The sequence below is a fragment of the Lemur catta genome, chromosome 1 (assembly GCF_020740605.2).
Source record: "Lemur catta isolate mLemCat1 chromosome 1, mLemCat1.pri, whole genome shotgun sequence".
Taxonomy (NCBI): Eukaryota; Metazoa; Chordata; class Mammalia; order Primates; family Lemuridae; genus Lemur; species Lemur catta.
The window spans coordinates 222,167,771-222,187,424 of NC_059128.1; the positions used below are offsets into that span (position 1 = coordinate 222,167,771).

The 19,654-nt window shown below is 49.7% G+C and overlaps 1 protein-coding gene across 4 annotated transcripts in view; it reads left to right on the top strand.

The window, feature by feature from the left end:
• Positions 1-19,654, top strand: part of MYLK (myosin light chain kinase) — a 258,430-nt gene that overhangs the window by 151,422 nt on the left and 87,354 nt on the right. For all 4 annotated transcript variants that reach the window (XM_045540120.1, XM_045540116.1, XM_045540118.1 and 1 more), the window contains 4 exons: positions 2,952-3,104; positions 15,950-16,087; positions 18,178-18,375; positions 19,059-19,308. In XM_045540120.1, the coding sequence (XP_045396076.1) occupies positions 2,952-3,104; positions 15,950-16,087; positions 18,178-18,375; positions 19,059-19,308 (739 nt within the window). The remainder of the gene's footprint in view (positions 1-2,951; positions 3,105-15,949; positions 16,088-18,177; positions 18,376-19,058; positions 19,309-19,654) is intronic.

Below are 19,654 nucleotides of genomic sequence, written 5' to 3' on the forward strand. Positions count from 1 at the left end.
AATTAAATTAGATCATTTCTATAAAGTGGTTCATGAGGTCCCTGACATAGATGCACAAGCAATTTAATTTCTTTTCATACAGTAATCAGACTCATAATAGGCCCTCAATTAGTTTTGTTGAGACAGTGAATGAACAAATCAATTAACGAACTAATGAACCACACCAAAGTTGCTTGAGGGGGTCTCACCTTTTATTTAGTGACAGGTGGTTCTAGGGTTCATAGACCAGTAATTCATTTTAATGTGATAGACCTATAAAGACATACCAACTCTGTTTTTTTGGTCAAGTAAGGTCCTTTGAAAAAATTAATTACCATATATTTTCACACCCTCCCCCCCCCCTTTTTTAAAGACTAGTCATGTGAAACAGCACGAGAAGGAGCAAAGGAATCTGTAACTGGTTGTGATCAATTAGTAGTAAACACCACTGTACTCGGACGAGCCTCACCCTTCTCTTTTAAAAAAGGCCTTTAAATTTCACAAGTTTTGGGCAACTCTGATTTTCGGACTGAGAACAGTCCATTAAGTCCACTAATGTGATGAGATTGAGCAGGGAGTACCTTGGGGATCCACAGGTAGGGTGAAAGAGCGCGTGCTGAAAGTCAGGAGACACAGGCGCTCGTCCCTCTGCACGCAGTGGTCAGATGACCTTGGACGCTTCACCTGTCTGGGTGCTGTTGACTTTATCGATGAGGAGATGGGCTGAACAGAAGGTTCGGGGCCTCAGCCAGCTCTCACGTCGGATAGAACAGGCTCCTGAAGAGGGCACTGGCACCCATCACTCATGCACCAAATAGTCCCCAGTGGAGTCTGCATCGCTGATGGAGTGCCTGTGAGCCTCCCTTGCTGGTGTAGTTTGCTCAGGCTTTGCCAGAGCCTATCTGGAATGAGCGAGAGGAGCTGCCACGTAGTCTTCCTACATGGAGTCTCCTTGGGTGGCTAAGTGGGAACGGAGATCCGCCTTCATTCTGTTCCTCATTGGAAGACAGAACAGTTGGATCCTGCGACTGACTGCAAGAAGGCAGCCTCCTTGCGGCTGGAACAGAATATGGGCATGAGGACTAAGGGTGGATCTGAGTGAGAGAGCTTCACTTCTGTCCTGACCAGCTCAAGTGTCAACAAACATTTTCTGCAAAGGGCCAGATCATAAAAATTTTCAGCTTTTTGGGCCACACGGTCTCTCTAACGACTGCTCAGCTCCACTGTTGCAGTATTCATACTGCAGCCACAGACAGTACGTAATTGAATCAGTATGGCTATCTTGCAATAAAGATTTATGGACACTGAAATGTGAATTGCACAGTATTTTTACATGTTATGAAATATTATTTTTCATATTATTTTCAATATTATTTCACTTGAAATATGTGAAAACTATTCTTAGCTCGCAGGCTGTACAGAAACAGGTTGCAGGTTGGGTTTGCCCACAAGCGGTAGTTTGCTGACCTGCAGTTTATGCCTCTCAGGACTGTGCACATTCTTGGTGACTCTTGGAGTTTCCTCATCCTTCCACTAGAGGGCGACTGTGCTTAAGTTGGCTTTCCTTGGCCACTGACTCTGGTCCGCCCAGTCTCCTTTCGAGCTGGGAGAGCCCAGTGTCTCCCACTTCTGACGTGCCCTGAGCCAACGGCCCTTGCGGGGGCCTCCATCCCATCCCACGTTTGTGGGGCCAAAATGAGTTATGCTCCAGTAAAAGGAGAGCTCTCAAAAAGCTTGTCAGCACGTTTGGACAGTGGAGGTACATTGGCAGCAGTCAGGGAATGTAATGGTTTTCTCAAGGAAGAGAGGTTTTGCAGGTGTCGTTGTCACAAAAAATAAAAACAAAGAGCAGCGTTTAATCCTCTCAGTGGCAGGACCCTGGCCCCTGCCGTTCCCAGCTCTCACCCCACTTTTATGAAGTGCAGGAGGCTGGGAGGACTCTCTTCCCTCCGGCACGATGGCATGCGTGGCGGCCTCTTTGCCAAGCTGTCATGGAGACATGAAGTGTTATGCGCAGAAGAAAACATTGCATCGCAGGGAGAGGACTTCTTTCTGTACTTTCTCCTTCCTCCACTGCCCACCCCTGATTTTATGAAGTGCAAACCAGGACCCTGGGGCCTGGCAAGGGAAGAAACTGACAGTCGCTTCCTATATGGCGAGTGGACACATTCCTGCTCTCAGGCCAGAATCTTCAGTGATGAGATTTTCTGCCCCCTGGAAATGAAAGGTCACATCCTAGAGTGATAAAATCCCAGGAGCATACAGCATTAGGGCAACCACTGAAGCTCATTGCGTGCCCTCCTGTCTCCATGTAGGACTTCATGTGACCTGAATAAAGGGTTTCTCATAGAAGGGACTCTGAGGAGAAGGGGCCAAAGTCATTTGTAGTTTCTCATGTTTATCTTTTCTGTGAACTCTAAAATACACCTAATTGCACAGGGGAAATTCCCCTAACGGCAACATTAGGTTGTGGATGCAGAATTGCTTTTGATAAATACCTACAATGGGAACTGGAATCATTGTTTCTGGAGACATCTGAAAGGAGCTGGGAGCCTCGTGTTCAGTCTGGGCAAGGTCTGTTCTGCCCGAAGTTGGCCTGTGGGCCAAATGACCCTGGAAGATGCTTTCCAGGCTCAGAATTCCATGAATTTGAAGATGTGGATTTGGAGACTGTTTAACACAGAATGCCCCTAACTGTGTCCCTTTCCCCACTGTGTTCTAAATTCCTCCAGAATCTCCTCCCCTGTCCTGGCCCCATCTTGCTCCTCCACCCCACACAATTACTGTCTCTTTCCCAGCCCATGGGCCTCTGTCCCGCTGGCTGGGGATGGGCCGACACGTTGGTAGCCCTCAGTGGATCTGAGCAAGCATGACAAGCCCCGGCGTCACGACAGCAGCAGCCCTGCTGAGGAAGGGCTCCCGTCCCACCGCCGGGCGCTCCTGGCCTGAGCCTCCTTGTGCTTCCTCCACAGGGCAGCCCATCCAGTACGCTCGCTCCACCTGTGAGGCCGGCGTGGCGGAGCTCCATGTCCAGGACGCCCTGCCGGAGGATGATGGCACCTACACCTGTCTGGCTGAGAATGCCTTGGGGCAGGTGTCCTGCAGTGCCCGGGTCACCGTGCATGGTAGGAGCCTCTGGTCACCTTGCTAGAAACACCTTTCCTGCAGACACTTCTGCTTTGGAGGAAGGGCACTTTAGTAGAAATAGTATTACTGGCTGAAATCCAGGGACCAGAAGTGCATGTGACATTGCCCCACACCGTTGCTGGCAGGCAATTGCTGTAACAGAGGACAGGCTGCTGAAACCTCTTAGAGACAGAGGAGAGGGCCCTTAAAAAGCACCTGAAGGCTGGCAGGTGGAGGAGGTGGCCTCCAAGAGTTCACAGTGACAAGTGTCTACCATGAGAGTGGCCAGTTCCCCACTCCCTAACCCCCCGCCCCCGGGGCTGTTGGAAGATGCGGGGGAAAGAGGCAAGGCCTCCCCTGGCTCCAGGACCTCCTGCTCTGGTAGGAAGAAAACCTCACGTGCTGCAAGAAGACTTAGGAGGAGCAACATATTCCCTTAGCAGTTAGGGCCTCACAAATGACCCCTTGCCTTCTGGGGGACACTGGGTAACAGTGTGAGTATTGAGGCTTCCAGAGGGTCATGGGTCATCCCCCCTCCCTCTGCCCCTCCTTCTCCCCACCACCCCAGGCTTGTGTTTACACATCACCAGCCTGGTGTCCAGTAATCTGATTATCATAGTCATACATTGATCAGCCACGCACTTAGTCCTGGGGAGCCACAGACTCAAGACAGATCTGTCTGGGCTGTGGCATTGGCAGGCATGGTGACAGTCCCCAGAGAGGTGCTTCTTGGGCGCAGGGTTTTCAGGTAAGCCTCATTCCCATCCTCACCCAGGGCTGCGGCCCCAGCTCCTGTGTGCAACTGAGTCCTCTGGGCGCTGGGACTGGGTGCAATGTGTCTGCTTTCCCCATAAGACTAGCAGGAGACCACACCTCCTCTCTCTTTGTCCCCCCGGCCTCGGGCCTCTCGGGAGAGTCCCTGTACAATGAGGAGCCACCTTCTGGGAGGCACAGGAGATGGATTCACTGAAAAGGAAAAGGGAAAAAACACTCCCCTCACCTCATTGAGACCTCAACAGCCCAGGGATGGGGGTGCTGTCCCTACTTTACACAGAAGGGTCTGGAAGTCTCGAGAAGTTAATGTACCTTGTGTAACCACACCAGGCTAGTCAGCAAAGCTGGCCTTTTGAACCCAGGTCCTGTGACTTTCAAGCCCTACCTCCTGCCCTTTCTCAGAGTGCTTGTCCCCTGGCCCAAAGTCGGGGGCTGGCCACCATGAGCTGGGCAGTGTCCGTCCCTCAGGGACAAAGGGACGGCACTGATGGAGGGTGCGGCTGATGCTGGCCCCACACAGCCCTCTGGCAGGAGCGAGCACGCTCCCTGGGCATGGCGTGGTGAACTGGTCTACCCTGCGAGCCCTCCACACTCGGGCCAGAGCCCTGCTCTGGCCCCTGGGAATTTGCCAGCTGGCGTTCTGGTTTACACATTTACCCCATTTACCCTCATGGTTCTAGCTTCATGGCTCACTGGGGGAGAGGAAGGTGTCAAGAAATTGTAATAATGATACTTAAGAGGAAACAAGATGCTCAGAGCCTCATCTCCTAGGCCCAGGGGACAGGTCTCCCTTTCCCACGATGGGGCTCTTCTTAGGGGTCCGTGTGGCCTGCCCCAAAGTCTGGTAAGGGGCAGAGAGAGAGAGAATGGCACACAATGGGCCGGTATCACAGCCTTCCATTCTCTGAGACTCTCCCTCTGTCGCCCCAGCCAAGAGCCCAGCTAATCCAGCGTCTGTCCCCGGCAGCCTGTGTTTAGATTGGATTAGAGTGACCCAGCTGAGCTAATAGTCCCCCAGAGGTGGGGATCCCTGATGAAGGACTGAGAACTCTTTGGGACCATCCTCCTCACTCCCCGGCCTGTGGGGTGGGGCCATCCAAGTGGGTTTTGAAGCCGACACAGAGGGGTCCCAGGCAAGACCTCTGCCCGGGCGGTTTGGATCTGCCGTAAGAACGGGCCTGGGCCTGCAGGAGTGAGCACCCCCTCCCGACGCGGGGCTTTGCTGGCCTGCGAGCCAGACGGAGGCTCAGATACCATAAATGGTGAACGAGGCCGAGAGACGCAGCCCGCGCCTGGGCCCGGCAGCGTTCGGGCTGTCTCGGCACAGGATTGGGGCAGGGCGAGCCTGGCACGGTGACGCCCCTGGCACCGTGCCCCGCGGCACTCAGGCGGCGCAAGCCCGCTTCCTGCACCATCCTCCGCTGTGGAGTTTTTCTGACTTTATTGGCAGCTCCTTTGGCTCTGGGTCCTCTGGGGCAGCGTGGGGGTGGGGACATGACTGCGGCGGAGCCTGTCCCCTCCGCACTGACTGCCGTTCGGGCCCTCCCCAGCCGCCCAGGCAGGCCTCACTTCTCACTGCCCTCACTGCGCACCGGGCCCTGCAGGGGAGCGGGGATGTGGGCAACTGCCCGGGTGTGAGTCCTGCTCCGCCGCCCTGCGACCGGGGTGTCACCTTCCTCCTGTGTGAAATGGGAGTACCTGGTCGCCTCGCAGCGCTGTGAGGACTGAGTGGGTGAATGAACGTGGGAGGTGCTCAATGAGGATGTGCTGCTACTATGAGGATCGTCCGGCAGAACCTACCTTTAAACAAGACAAAACGGTTTATAACGCCGGGCCTGACGAGTGCTTTCACCAGGGGATCAGCCTTGTTTGTCTGGCAAGGGTTAGAGAGAACCTGAGAACCCCGGAAGGGAGGTGTTGGGCCAGACACCTGCCGCCCTAGACTCGCGCGCCTGTTCCTCGGGCTCTGGCCGCGAGATGGCGCCATTCAGCAGCGCATCTCCCTTCCCTCGTCTTTTCTCGGGTCCTTCGCCTCGGACTCGATTTCTGTGGCCACCTCCCCTCCTCTGTGACCCTCTCCTCCCAAAAGCTTGGCTAACGCCCAAGACGTCACCTTCTCTGAGAGGCCTGTCCTAGTCACCCCAGAATGAGTTCTCTTAACACCCCATTACTTCCCTTATTGCACGTGTTTATCAATCTTACTGAACACCTGCGTTTATTTGTGCCAGGCATCGTTCTGGGGAAACTGCAGAAACAGGACAGACAAGGGTCACTCCCTCCTGGTGACTCCATTCTGATGGGGACGTGGGCAAGAATCAACACCTGGTTGCTTGGTTCAGTTTCAAATGCTGACAAGTGCTATTACGAAATTAAGCAGGGGCCAGGTGTGGTGGCTCACACCTGTAATCCCAACGCTTTGGGAGGCTGAGGAAGGAGAATCGCTGGAGGACAGGAGTTCGAGACCAGCCTGGGCAATGTAGCAAGACCCTGTCTCTACAAAAAAAAATTTTTTTTAATTAGCTGGATATGGTGGCACATGCCTGTAGTCCCAGCTACTTGGGAGGTTGAGGCAGGAGGATCACTTGAGCCCAGGAGTTTGAGGATGCAGTGAGCCATAATTACACCACTGTACTCCAGCCTGGGTGACAGAGTAAGACCCTATCTTAAAAAAAAAAAAAAAGAAAGAAAGAAAAGAAGCAGGTATGGGCATTGATTAGGGTGGACTTTTTAACTGTTGTAACAAAGAAAGCCTCAGAGACTTCAGTGAACTGGGGAAAGAGTGCTCCGGGCAGGCAGCACAGCAAGTGCAAAGGCCCTGTGTTGGGGAATGAGGTTGGCCTGTTCTAGGAACAGCAAGACAGCCACTGTGGCTGGCGCAAAGTGAACAGGTGACAGAGTGACAGAATGTGAGTTCAGAGAGAGGGTATGTCATGCAGGGCCTCTCAGGGTAAGGAGAAAGTATTTTATTCTGTGAAAATTTACTCTAATTTTACTCTTATTGCTTAATTGCCTTGTCCTGCAGACTGTGAGCTCCCTGCAGGGAGGGACCACGTCTCCCTACTGTGTGTAGAACAGGGCCTGCCATGGGAGCTTGTGTTCAGCGAGTGATAGAGCAATCTGAGGTAGTTGGACCCCCCCACCCAGTGCAGGGAGGCATTCTCTCTTCTTCCTCACTTGTCTGGGGCTCGGTGTTCAATTAGATCGTGCCAGAAATCCACAAATTACCTTTTAGGAGTCCCTCAACAAATATTCCTTCTGTCCTCTTTACAAGCTAGGGGGAAAAATCCTCAGTAGTTAACCTGGCAATGACAGTCTTCCCTCCTGACTGAGTGTGGAGCCTAAAGAATGATTAATCCAATTCCTGCAGAACCCAGGAAGATCTGAAACAGAGTAAATAGTTCACTGTATCTGGACTGGCAGTCGGGGGCACTCCTTTGAGCTAGAGCATTTTTAGTTTATGTCCTTCCAGAGTATCTTTGTCAAGGCTAAAACTCCCAAGTGACTAGATTTATGTATAACCTACTAATTGTCCCCCATTTTGATGCAGTTTCTCAGAATAACGGTTTGTTCATTTAACTGAAGACCTGCTGGGTCTATTAGAGACACCTAAGGACGTAGAATGTGCAAGTTAAAAGGAAAAAAGCTGATCTCTAGAGTAAAAAATAGAATTTAGCAAGCATATTTATTGGAGTGTTTGTTTCGATGCGGAGCCCCTAAAGAAGGCAACAGGCGCCAGTGCAGCCAGCCACTTGCTTGGCAACGGCAGCATCCGTAGAGGCACTGTGTGCTTTCGGATTAGTGCTGGGCACTGTGTGGGGCAGTTCTGAGCCACCTCCTCCTTGCTACCCAAGTTAGACACAGGGACTCTGGACACTACACTATCAGTCCAGTTGGCATAAGGTATGAGCCTGCCATCCATGAGTTATAAACACTGACAACTTTATAATACTTATGCTGACTAAAGAGAACTTTATTGAAGGAGAATAAATATTGGTTTTAACTTGTTTTTTTTAATATATGTTAAGAGCCTTAGTCCATCCAAAACATCTGTCCACAAGTTTTAAACTAAGAAGGCAAGCAATTGACTAAATGTTAAATCACTTTATAGCCAATACTTTAGTTCCATATAGGTTGAGTGCGGAATTAGATTTGTGTACCTTGTGGGTTCTTCACGTTGTAGAAAGATTTCCAAGTGCATATGTGTGCATTTGTGCCCCTATCATGGAACTTGAGCCTCATTCTACTAATTGGACAATTATAGAGATCTATAACTGTCTACTTCTACAACCTATAGAAGGTCATATGCACCATTTACTTGCTTGGAACCCTTGGTGAAAAATGCCATCTAGAATCGCAGCATTGTGTTCCTAGTGGCCAAATGTGACCCATGTGATGACAGCATGATGGAGAGTGTGGTTTCCAAGCTCTCGCTGCGAGGGAACATTGAGTGGTTTGGATGCCGTACCTTTATGTTTAGAGTTTGATTATAACTTCTAAGACAGTAAGAAGGCTGTGGTTGCAATGATCTCTGCTTCCCGCCTAGCAACCCTATTATTACTGGCCAGAGATCTTTTTGGGGTTGTCTTATGTCATTGTTCCTTTCCTTCTTTTCCTTGCACACTTCTCCTCCCATTTGCTTCTTAGATGCTGGAGAAATCAGTGGGAGGACAGCCGGCCAAAAGAGGAAAGCCTATGGGAGGAAGAATCCTTTTTTATGCAACAAAAGTAGCCATTTTGCTGACTCTCCAAGTAGGTTCTGTTTGGTTAGGAGACAGACTTGTGTTGAAAGGGAAGTCAGATACCTCCCTGGGGATTTACAGCTTGTATAAACACCCTGGAAATGGGCAGGGGCTGGGTTGCACTTCAGCTGGGGGAAAGTAACCCTCCTTTGATGAGTCCCCTAGCGTTAATGATCCTGGAATTTGGGGAAGGGAAAAGACTGGTTTGTGATCCCTGGACCATGCTGGATTTTGAGCTCCAAATAAAGGAAGAGGAGAGGACTGTGCTTCCAGAACTCCCCTCATTTGGTGATTTATTAACTTTCCACAGTATAACAGGGTTTGGGGTGAATCAGATTTGCTGTTGGAATGGTATTTTGCATTGTAATAACTAAGAAAGATAGTTCATGTTAAAAGCCTAAGGAAAATCTTCAGTAGGTCCAAGATAAAGTCAAATGTATGTTAAGTGTAAATTTGGATCCATAAACATGCGGCTTCAGAAAGCAGCAAGTTGACCAGCAAAAGTTGGCAGGTAGGAAAAAAACACTTTTAAGGAGAAATTCAGAATTGAGTTTTTTTTCCTGCTAAACTTAGAGAAAGAAAAGGAAGGGCTGTGAAAGGAAGAACAAGGAGAATTATTATAGTGTAGAGGGAGTCACTGAGATCATGGCCAGGGCCTGGGACGGAGGTTGCTCCTGGGTTGCTAATGTCAAGTCCAAGAAGAGCTAAAGGCCTCACTCATGGCACTGCTTTGAGCAGTGGGTTTTACTGGTTATTGTATAAGAAAAACTAGTATGAAAGTTAGCAAACTGCTCCCACTGTGTGGATGTTTAACTCTTTCTCTAAATAACAGCTTGCAAAATGTCATATTGGGTATCAATTCATGTTAGTGTTTTTAAACTAAAACCACTATCAATTAGTGTTTTTAAGAAGGAATCTTTTTTTTAATAGAAAAAGTCTAATTGGCCACAAAACTAGCTTGTTTTATTTAATTTTCATAACAACTCCACTTGATGCTTTTGAATTAACTCCACTTTACAGATGAAGAAAAATGATGCTCAGAGAGGTTAAGCCAGCTGCCCACAGAAGCCCAGCCAATAAGCAGCAGAACTAGGTGTCCACCGACTTCAGCCCTGTACTTTCTGCTTTGCTACTGTGGGACCCTGATAAATCATTTTTTTGATGTTTTTGCTTCACTAGGCAATAGCTTAATGTTTAATTTCATGACAGGGGACCGTCTTCAGAAACAACTTCTTGTGGTTAATTTCTCCAGCAGCCAGGGGGAGGGGCTGAGGTCGGCATACGTGTCAGGACAGTGACTACCGCGGCGTCCAGCGCTTTGATGAAGCCTCAGATGCGAGTCCTCCCGGCCAGGCATCTGCGGTTTCATGTTGTGGGAGCGTTTGTCGTATCCCTGGGGCTTGCAGCTCTCTATAAGTTTGCTGTGGCTGAACCAAGAAAGAAGACATACGCAGATTTCTACAGAAATTAGGATTCCATGAAAGATTTTTAAGGGGATGAGGAAGGCTGGTATCTTTTCAGAGTGCAAACTGATTTTAGAATATAAAGAATTTCTTCAGGTTGATTTACATAGAAGTTAATCACTGACCTGTGTTCCTGAGCTATGAATATGTGGGCTGAGGAACAGTTTCTCTTGATAAATAAACAATTAACAAATACTGTGGACAGTACTCGTAGGCACAGTTGCTTGGACCTCGACCGTGGATCAGAGGGGTCTCTGTGAGTCTGTATCTTACCCTTTTTAACTTATGTGCAAAATTCTTGAGTCTCACTGATGTGAGCTGTATTTAAACCCAGGTGTCAGTGAAAAACTGCATTGTAAAAACCCCTGTTAACAATAGAGGGGGAAAGCACAACTTCTAATGAGTCAAAAACAGTAAAAATGGCCGGGAAGGAAAAACTCTGTGGGTGGGTAGGATCATAAAGAGGCGTGTGTGTGTGTGTGTGGACGTGCGTATCTGCCTGTCTCTCCCCTGCCCTTTCATTTCCTTCCTCCCACCCACCATTCCCTCTCTCCTCTTTCTCTTTTCTTTTTCTCTCTGTTCTGTTCTTTCTCCTTCTTCCTTCCCTAGATCCCATTAACAGCTTTAGTCTCTATGGCATCATTTTCACTCGTCAGTAAACTGCTTTATAAGCCGTTTATTCTTAGTCTTAGTTCTTGTCTTTCCCATTAGAGGACAGATCTGACACTTTTCCATCCTCTCAAAATGGAGCAGTGGCAGCCAGTTGGATGACAGAGTTAGTGCGTGAATGGAGAGGCAATGGCCAAGCCATGCCCCAGAGCCACGGACAAGTTCGCTTTAGAGCTTTAATCCAGGCCGGTCAGTCAGGGAGACTCTGCCCTCCCTGGGCTTGGTCTCAGCAGAGCAGCAGGAAGCACAGCTGTGGGAAAAGCCTGGGACATATTTAGTCTGGCCCCCTTGAAGCCGGGTAGCAAGTCTGCCACTGGGTCCCAGAGAACTGCCCCTTGCTATTTGCGTGCCACGCCAGTGCATGCTGTCCCCAGAGGAATAAGCTCAGGCTCCCTGAGACAGCATTGCCACTGGGGGCCTCTCACCCCCGACCCTGTCCCCCAGCCAGCACGGTGCTGGAGGAAAGCTAGAGGACACCTGCAGAGGAGTGACACCGTGGCTCACTGGTGGCTCTGGGCACGAACACAAACATGCCCCACGACAGAAAGTTCCCTGCCGAATTGAGGGGTCCTGCGTCTGTTCTCAGGACAGATGAGGGACAGTGCCCAGACCAGGGCCTTTTCAGCCCCAGGATCTTAGGGCAGGTGAGCTTCCCTCTCCGCTTCTCTGCTCCCTCCACTATGAAACAGGGACACCATCTGTACAGCGCTTCCAAGGATGCTGAGGATAACACCAAATGAGCCATGAACATCCTTTAGCATCCTAAATTTTGTAAGGAATCATTGCTATAATTTTATCTCAGTAGCTGCTGTTCATTCCCTTCCTGCATGATTATATGTGAAAGTCCTGGTTTGGAGAACTTTTCTCATTGTATTAATAGTTATTGTCAGGTAGAGTTGCCCAGCCAAAGAAGTCAGTTGGCCTGGGAAAGTCAAAAAACATTGATTTTTATACTTCTTATGTGCCAGATATTATTCTAGCTGTCTTACATATTTTTTAAATCATCTAAAACCTGCAGTGTTACTGTGCATTATACTGATGATGTATACATTACATTTGTCAGTATTGTATTATCATCATCAATTTATAGGAGAGAACACTGAGGCTTAGATTGAGAAGCTTGCCTGGATCACACAGTAGAGCCATGAGTTAGGAAGGTCGGTTTCCATCTGTCTCATTTTACCTAAGATCACACAAGAGTGAGCAGAAAATGATAGAGTCTGTAGGCCACAGATGAGCCAGAATAATTTGTTTGACTTTGGATTGAATTGAAATACACGCACGCGCACGCGCACACACACACACACACACACACACACACACACACACACACAGAGCTCTTTTTTTTTTTTTAACCTGGATTATCTCTGTTTTGTTTTAGTTTTTCTTGGTTGTCAAGGATCTAGGATATGCATCAGCTGACAGTATGTTTGTCCTCATGGAGAGTTCACCATGTGCACCTTGGAGAAAGTTGATTTCCTTTGAAGAGATGCATACATAACACGCTGGCCCTGTCTGTCTATACTGGCTCTGGGACCTTGAACAAGCTACTTCTCCTTAGTCAGGTCTCTCTGTCCTGGCCTCTCTATCAGCACGGTGGAGGTAGGACAGGGACTGGGGTTTCAGGATTCTAGTTAGGGCTGGTTTTCCTGGGCTACCTAAAGGAAGCTGCTCCCCCAGAACTTGAGATCCTCACTGGCTCCTGAACCCCACTGCAGCGTGTGTTTGTGGGGAGGGCTGGCTGGTTTCTCAGCCTGTGAAGAACTGGGGGCAGGTGAGTGCGTGGATGACTCAGCAGTGTGCTGGTCTGGATTCACGGTCACCCTAGCCCATGTGACCCACCCTGCATCTGCTGGGAGCCATTCCTGCAGGCCTGAGAACAGATTCTTTCTGAACATTTACTCCCAATCACTCCGGCCTTCCCTTTGTTCCTGCCATAGGGCCCTGGGGACAAAGAACAGGGGCAGAAGCAATGGGTGACACTGGAGCTGATGGCCTGGCTGTGAGCCAGTTCCCCCAAGTTCAGTCTCTCTCACTCATCTCCTCCCGGGGCGGGGCATGAAAGCTTGTTCTCGATTTACTTTGAGATATACCCCATGGTATTTTTAAGTAACACATTTGTATTCCTAACGGTACTTGCCTTAGGCTCCGTACCCCTTGGTTCTTGTGCTGCTGATGAGCCCAAGGAGTAATGAAGCCCCGCGGGTGGGTTTGAGTCGGTTCTCAGGCCAGCCTCGTACAGATGTTCTCATTGGTGCTGCATAGCTGCACAAAGTATTCTCACATAGTATCTCTTTAGAACTCCCCAAAGTCCTGTGATGACCCTCTGACTACCCCTAGAGGCAGGTGAGAAGCTGAGCTTCAGAGAGGCAGGGATCTGGCCCCGGGTCCCAGGTATCCAGGGCAGCACCACCATCCCCTCCACAGCTGTGGGCAGACCTCAGGCTTGCAGAGAACCGGTGAGAAGCCACCCTCGCACACACGGGAGAAGGAGCAGACAGGTTTTTAGTCCCCAGTGCCTGAAACCCACAGGGTAACTTGGCTTTACCGAAGCCCCAGGCCAGGAAACAGGCTGTGGGCAGAAGCGAGGAGGGTGGGGTCAAAAAGGAGACTGCCACTGGCGCGAAGAAGGGTGAGCTAGTGGTGCTGGTGTCCTGCAGCACCAAGGAGCTAGAGCACATCTTTATGGGGTTCTCTGAGGCTGGGGACCCGGGCTCAAACCAGAGGGAGGGGGAACGGGGAGTACTCTGGAGGGGCGAAAACATTTTGTCCTCTAGCCTCAAGCCTTGTCAGTGTGTGCGAGACAGGAAATTCCTCAACTCTCCCGAGGCAGCCAGCTTTCCTGACGGCTGCAGCCCCGTCAGAGGAACGAGACAGACCTAGCATTTCCAACACTGGGCCCCCCAGGCCAATCCCAGGGCCTTCTGCCAAGGCACCTGCCTGCCCGCCCTCCGCCAAAGGCTGCCATGCCTGCGTCAGGGGCACGGAGGGCAGCAGGGGCCCTGAGAATCCCCTCTTCTGTGGGGATCGTGGGGTTACCTGCTCTCAAACTCGGGCTCCATGCTCTTCAGACCACACCTGCTTTGGAGGGAGTTTTTCTCCAGCCTTCTGGGCCTTCCTGGCCTCTCCCCACCCACATTCCCAGAGGCTGAGCTCGGAGAGCTCTGCAGTGGGCCTGACTTTGTCTTCAGTGACAACAGATAAACATTCAGTGGCAGCTTTGGAGTTAGGCCTGGCCCAGATATGTAACACGCCCTGGGAACACATCCCCATGGCTCTGCTTCCTAAAGAAGGTCTGGTATTTGTGACCCTGTGCCACAAATAAGAACCCAAAATACTAGAGGCCCTTTCCCCAAAAACTTAGAGTTTAAGTTAGAGATAGCCTAGCCCTCCCCATCTCAACTGCTGCACCTGCCAAAACCAGAAAACAAAAAAGCGAAAAGGGAATTATCAATAGTCAGAGCTGCCTGGCCTGGGAGAGACCAGCAGCTGGGCAGGTGTGGGCTCATCCTGCCCCGGGCTGTGCTGTGTGGGAAGGAGACCACCGTCCAGGCACTCTGCGGCTGCCTCCCCTTCAGCTCCTGCAGGCAGGGCAGAGCCCAGGTGGGGAAGGATTCCAAGAGTGGTGAAAGTCCTCTTTGTTCATCCGTCTGCACAGGGGACTGAATGGGAGTGAGGGGCCAGCCCTGCACCCAGAACGGTGCTCTAGTTTTCGTCCTTGACTCACTGATGCACTCTCTCCCCCTCCCTCTCTCCCTCTTTCCCTCTCTTAGAGAGGCTGATTTTTTTCCTTCCAGTTTTTATGGAGGTATTATTGATATACAATAAACTGCATATATTTAAGGTGTTTCATTTGATTGGTTTTGACATATGTATACACGAATGAAACCACCGTGATTTTAGAAAGTGAACTTCTCCATCACCCCCAAATGTTTACTGGTGCCCCTTTATAATCCAGCCCCCCATCTCCTGCCCCACACAACCACTGATCTGCTTTCTGTCACTATACTTTGTATTTTCTAGAATTTTTTATAAATGAAATCATCCAATATATACTCCTTCTTTGTCTGATTTCTTTCATTCAACATAATTATTGTGAAATTCATTCTTGTTATGGTATCTCTCAAGAGCTCATTCTTTTTTGGTGCTGAATAGTATTCTATTGTATGGATATGTTATAGCTCATTTACTCATATGTTGATAGACATTTGGGTCATGTCCATTTGGGAGCTATTGTGAATGAAGCTGCCATGAATGTTTGTTTACAAGTCTTTGCATGAACACATACTTTCTTTCCTCTTGGGTAAATACCCAGGGTAGAATGTCTGGATCATAAGGGAAGTGTATGTTTATCTTTTTAAGAAACTGCCAAACTGTTTCCAAAAGGCTCTGTACCGTTTTACTCTCCCACCAGCAGTACATGAGAACTGCAGGTTGCTCCACAGCCTCCCAGTACCAATTCTTGGGATGATCTTTTTGCTTTTAGTCATTCTAATGAGTGTAGTGTCTTTGGCTTTCTTGGGGTGTTTGAAATCCCCTAGGATGGCGATGGAGCACCACACAACCATAGAAAACGATGGGCAAGCTCTTCAGTTCTGTTTTATGAGAGACAAAAAAAAATAGCAAGGTGCCAATCATCATGTATAGTATATTTTTTAAAAGTGAGGAAAATTTAAAAATACCTATTTTCTTCTGTATGTTATATAGATAGATCATCTCCAGCAAGATGAAGAAGAAACTGAAAATTGGTTGCATCTGGGGAGAGACAATTGGTAGCCGGGTGATGGGTGGGAGGGACATTTTACACATACTCTTTGCTACCTTTTGAATTTTGTGCCATGTGAGTATCACTTATCCAAAAAAGTAAATATAATTTAAGAAAAAAAATCTCATAAGATGCCAATTGTTAGCTTCCCTGCTTGAAGTTCTCTGGAGGAACCAGGGCCTAGCTTGGGTGTGGCTCTATAGAGTCATTGTTTGTTCCCTGTTATCAGGCAAGAGTATTGTCATGCCAACCAGAGAAACAGGGCACATTTTGTCTCTGATGACCCCCCAGGGCCTCCAAACATTCTTTATCTGTTAGCTGTCAACTTCTGGTAGGAACCTTAGCATCAACACAGTCATGTACCAAGTGGATATTTATTCTGTGTTTGTTGAATGAATGAATGTTCACCCCACATTCTGTTGTCTACCACACAGAAAAGAAGAGTGACAGGAAGAGTGAATACCTTCTGCCCGTGGCTCCCAGCAGGCCCGTCACACCTGTCTTCCTGCAGGGCCTCTCTGATCTCAAAGTCATGGATGGAAGCCAGGTCACCATGACGGTCCAGGTGTCAGGTATGTCTCTGCGTCTCTCTCTCTGGGGCATATGTGAAAATGGGCATGGTCACAGTGAGCACTGCTCCCTGAGGGCCTGCTCATATCATGGATCTATCAGAAAATCAGATGGGACCATCAGGAGATAGACCCAAAGAAGTGGAGACTCTTGGCCTCTACTTTCTGCCTTCTCTGGGTAAGATTTTCTGGATTCAGAGTTCAATGGTCCAGGAGAAGAAGATGGCCATAGTTAGAGTGGTGAGGGGTTGATTTGAAAACATAGTGTCACCAATATAGCTGGAAGGTTCTGAAGACTGGCACAAAACCAAATTATGCGAGAACTTCCCAACTTGCAGAAGATCATCTCAATTGCTCTAGTCAAATTCTACGGTGAGAAGATGGGGCAGAGGTCCTTCTAAAACAGAGGCAGGAAAGCATGTGATTAGCATCATGGTCTGAGATGTTGCTAGGGGTGAGCAAGAGAAGCCCAGGGAAGCCTCTGGCACCGCACTCGTGGCTGGGGCAGCTGTACTTTGCCATTAGTGTTTGTTGCCACTGACCAGAGCCTATGACGGCCTAGAGGTCACTTTCCTAGTTTTTTAGTTCCTCTTGAGTTGCATGTCAGGTCCGGCCTATTGGCAGACTGTTGTCCTGGTTCTTTGGCTCCTTGCTTGAAAAATTCACAAGCAGGACAATGTGACAGAGTGACCACAGACAAGAAGCAATGCCACACAAACAGCTTTCATTGCAGAAAAGAAGGGAGCGTACAAAGTGAGAGTACATTTCAGCGAGGAACGGGTCGGTCTCCACGAGTGGGGAAAGACGTTGAGGACTCCCAGGTGGTTTCCTTTTATTGGCCTGGTCCGGGGCGGGCATACAGGAGGTGTGGGATGATACCAGATGATTGCTATGCATGATTAACAGGTGTTATAGCAAAGTTGCAGCTCCACAGGTGTGTATGTGTCAAAACCTCAAGTTCCTGCTCTTTGTGGGTGTTAGTGGTGTTTTCCTGCAGTCCCTTCTCCCCGCCCACCCCAGTACCCAGCTTCTCCGCCCCTAGACTTGGTCCCTGCCTAACATTGCAGAAGCAATAAAGACGAGCTGTGCGAGAACCTGGGGGCTCCCCTTTTTAGGGATGCCTGGATAGACTGTCTGTTCCTACAGGCTGGAGGCCATCCCCTGACAGTCCCAGGCAGACGGCCTGTCCACACTCACCATGCTGTGCGCTGAGTCTGCACCTGTTCTCCAGGTGTGTGACATCTAACCCATGGCAGACAGATGTCCGTCTGCTCTCTCTTGAGCCTCCCAGGGCCTGGTGCCACACAACCTGCCTCAGCAGCCCAGGCCGGGGGTCTTGCTCCCTGGAAGCAGAGCCTAATGGCTCAGCTCTTCCATGAGAGGAAGCTCTTACAGATGGTCGTTGTTTTATGCCCCAGCAAATCCACACAAATTGCCCAGAAAAATAGACTAGTAAAACCTAAAAATGTGGTCCACTAAGGGCCGTATTTGGAAATCCTGTGCAAGCTGGTGCCCATCTTTACCCTGGGGTGACATTTGTGTGGTAGCAAAATGAAACGCTAACAGAGTTCTCTTTCTGGTGAAAATTTGCACGGGAGCTACCATGAAGCTACCATTGCCGGCATGCGGATGCACCGCGTGGAGCAGCGCAGAACAGAAAACACGTTCAGTTACAGCCCAGTAATCTGGTTACCCCTTTGCGTTATCAAGCAGTTTGAATTCTAATTTTGAAAACCATTCTTCCTGGGTTTTCTTCTTCATCTCTTAAATCATATGTTTGCATCTGAATTCTTTCTAGTTCCTCCAAATCTGTTGTTAAATAATTCTGATGAACAGTATTGAGTGTTTTCTTTGTGCCAGAGGCTCTTCTAATCTGCTGTCTTGATGGGCTGCTAAGGGGGTTGGATTAACTCATTTAGTCCTCCCAACAAACCTACAAGGTAGATGCTGTTAGGATCCCTACTTTACGGGAAAACTGAAGTGTAGAGAGTTCGGTGGAGCATTTATACACTATTACGGTAATAAGTGCAGAGCCGCCACATGGCCAGGGAAGGACCTCCCTGAACAATCCCCCTGCCCTCTTCCCCGTGTAGGGAATCCGCCCCCTGAGGTCATCTGGCTTCACAACGGGAATGAGATCCAGGAGTCAGAGGACTTCCACTTTGAACAGAGAGGCACTCTGCACAGCCTTTGTATCCAGGAGGTGTTCCCGGAGGACACAGGCACGTACACCTGCGAGGCCTGGAACAGCGCCGGAGAGGTCCGTACCCAGGCCGTGCTCACGGTGCAAGGTGAGGCTGACCCACGAGGAGCGGTGGGGAGGGAGCCCTGCCCTGGCCTCTCCAAAAGTGCCATGGAGGTGAGGAAACCATGTGAGCCTGCTTTGCTCCCACTGTGGACCCTCTGCTCCCTGGGCCCCATCCCAGCCCACAGGTGAGCTCCCTATTCTATATCACAAGCTCTGGCCAGGTGGGGCTGCCCTTCCCAGCTTTCTGAAGTCCCTGTCTTGTCTGGGTTACTGGTGACAAGCTGCGTGAGTGCTAAACGATACACTTAACAGTTTGGCAGTGACAGCTTTTGAGGTGAGTTGTGGGCTTGTCAGGGTCCTTGTCATCAGAGAACTTGTATTTAAGAGGAGAGGCAAGTTAAGCACACGTAAAGCGAGTGACAACTCTTAATCACATGCACCTGATGCAGATCATCAGCACCCAGCCCAGTGCCCTCTGCCTTGTGCACCATCTCCCCTTGCTTTGCATATACAAATTCCTATTAATATTGTCTTCTGAGAATGTGACCAAGACAGATTTGCAACGAGAAGGATGTGCTGCATGTATATATCCAGTCACAGTGATTTCTGGACAAGCTGTTACTTGGGTGACCCGCTGGCTTCCCACCCTTCACACCATGGGGAGTGGAGTGGATGCTACCTGCTGAAGGGCCTCCCGCTCTAGCTTTGTCCTTTGCCACCTTCCAGAGCCTCATGATGGCACCCAGCCCTGGTTCATCAGCAAGCCTCGCTCCGTGACAGCCTCCCTGGGCCAGAGTGTCCTCATCTCCTGCGCCATAGCTGGTGACCCCTTTCCTACTGTGCACTGGCTCCGAGATGGCAAAGCCCTCTCCAGAGACACTGGCCACTTCGAGGTGCTGCAGAATGAGGACGTGTTCACCCTGGTTCTAAGGAATGTGCAGCCCTGGCACGCTGGCCAGTATGAGATCCTGCTCAAGTGAGTCTGCATGGCCCGCCAGCCTCCCTTACTCCCTCAGCCCCAAGTTCCTAGCGCCCCTAACCTGGGTCTGGGAAGCCAGAGGGCGCACAGACTGGTGCGGGGCTTGGACTTAGAGTACAGCAGGTGCAGGCCCCGTGCTGCTGCTGACAGCTGGTTTCTTCCTCTTCAGTAGCAGATGTGCCTTGAAACCTTCCCTTCTGAGCTCAGTTTCCCCAAATCTTCAGTCTTATTGTATCCTGGATTTTGCTCCCCCAATGTGTGGTGTGTGGAAAATATGAAGGAGGGGAGAATGGATTAAAGTGGGAAAAGCAGGAGGATAGAGGAAATGTATTTGTTATCTATT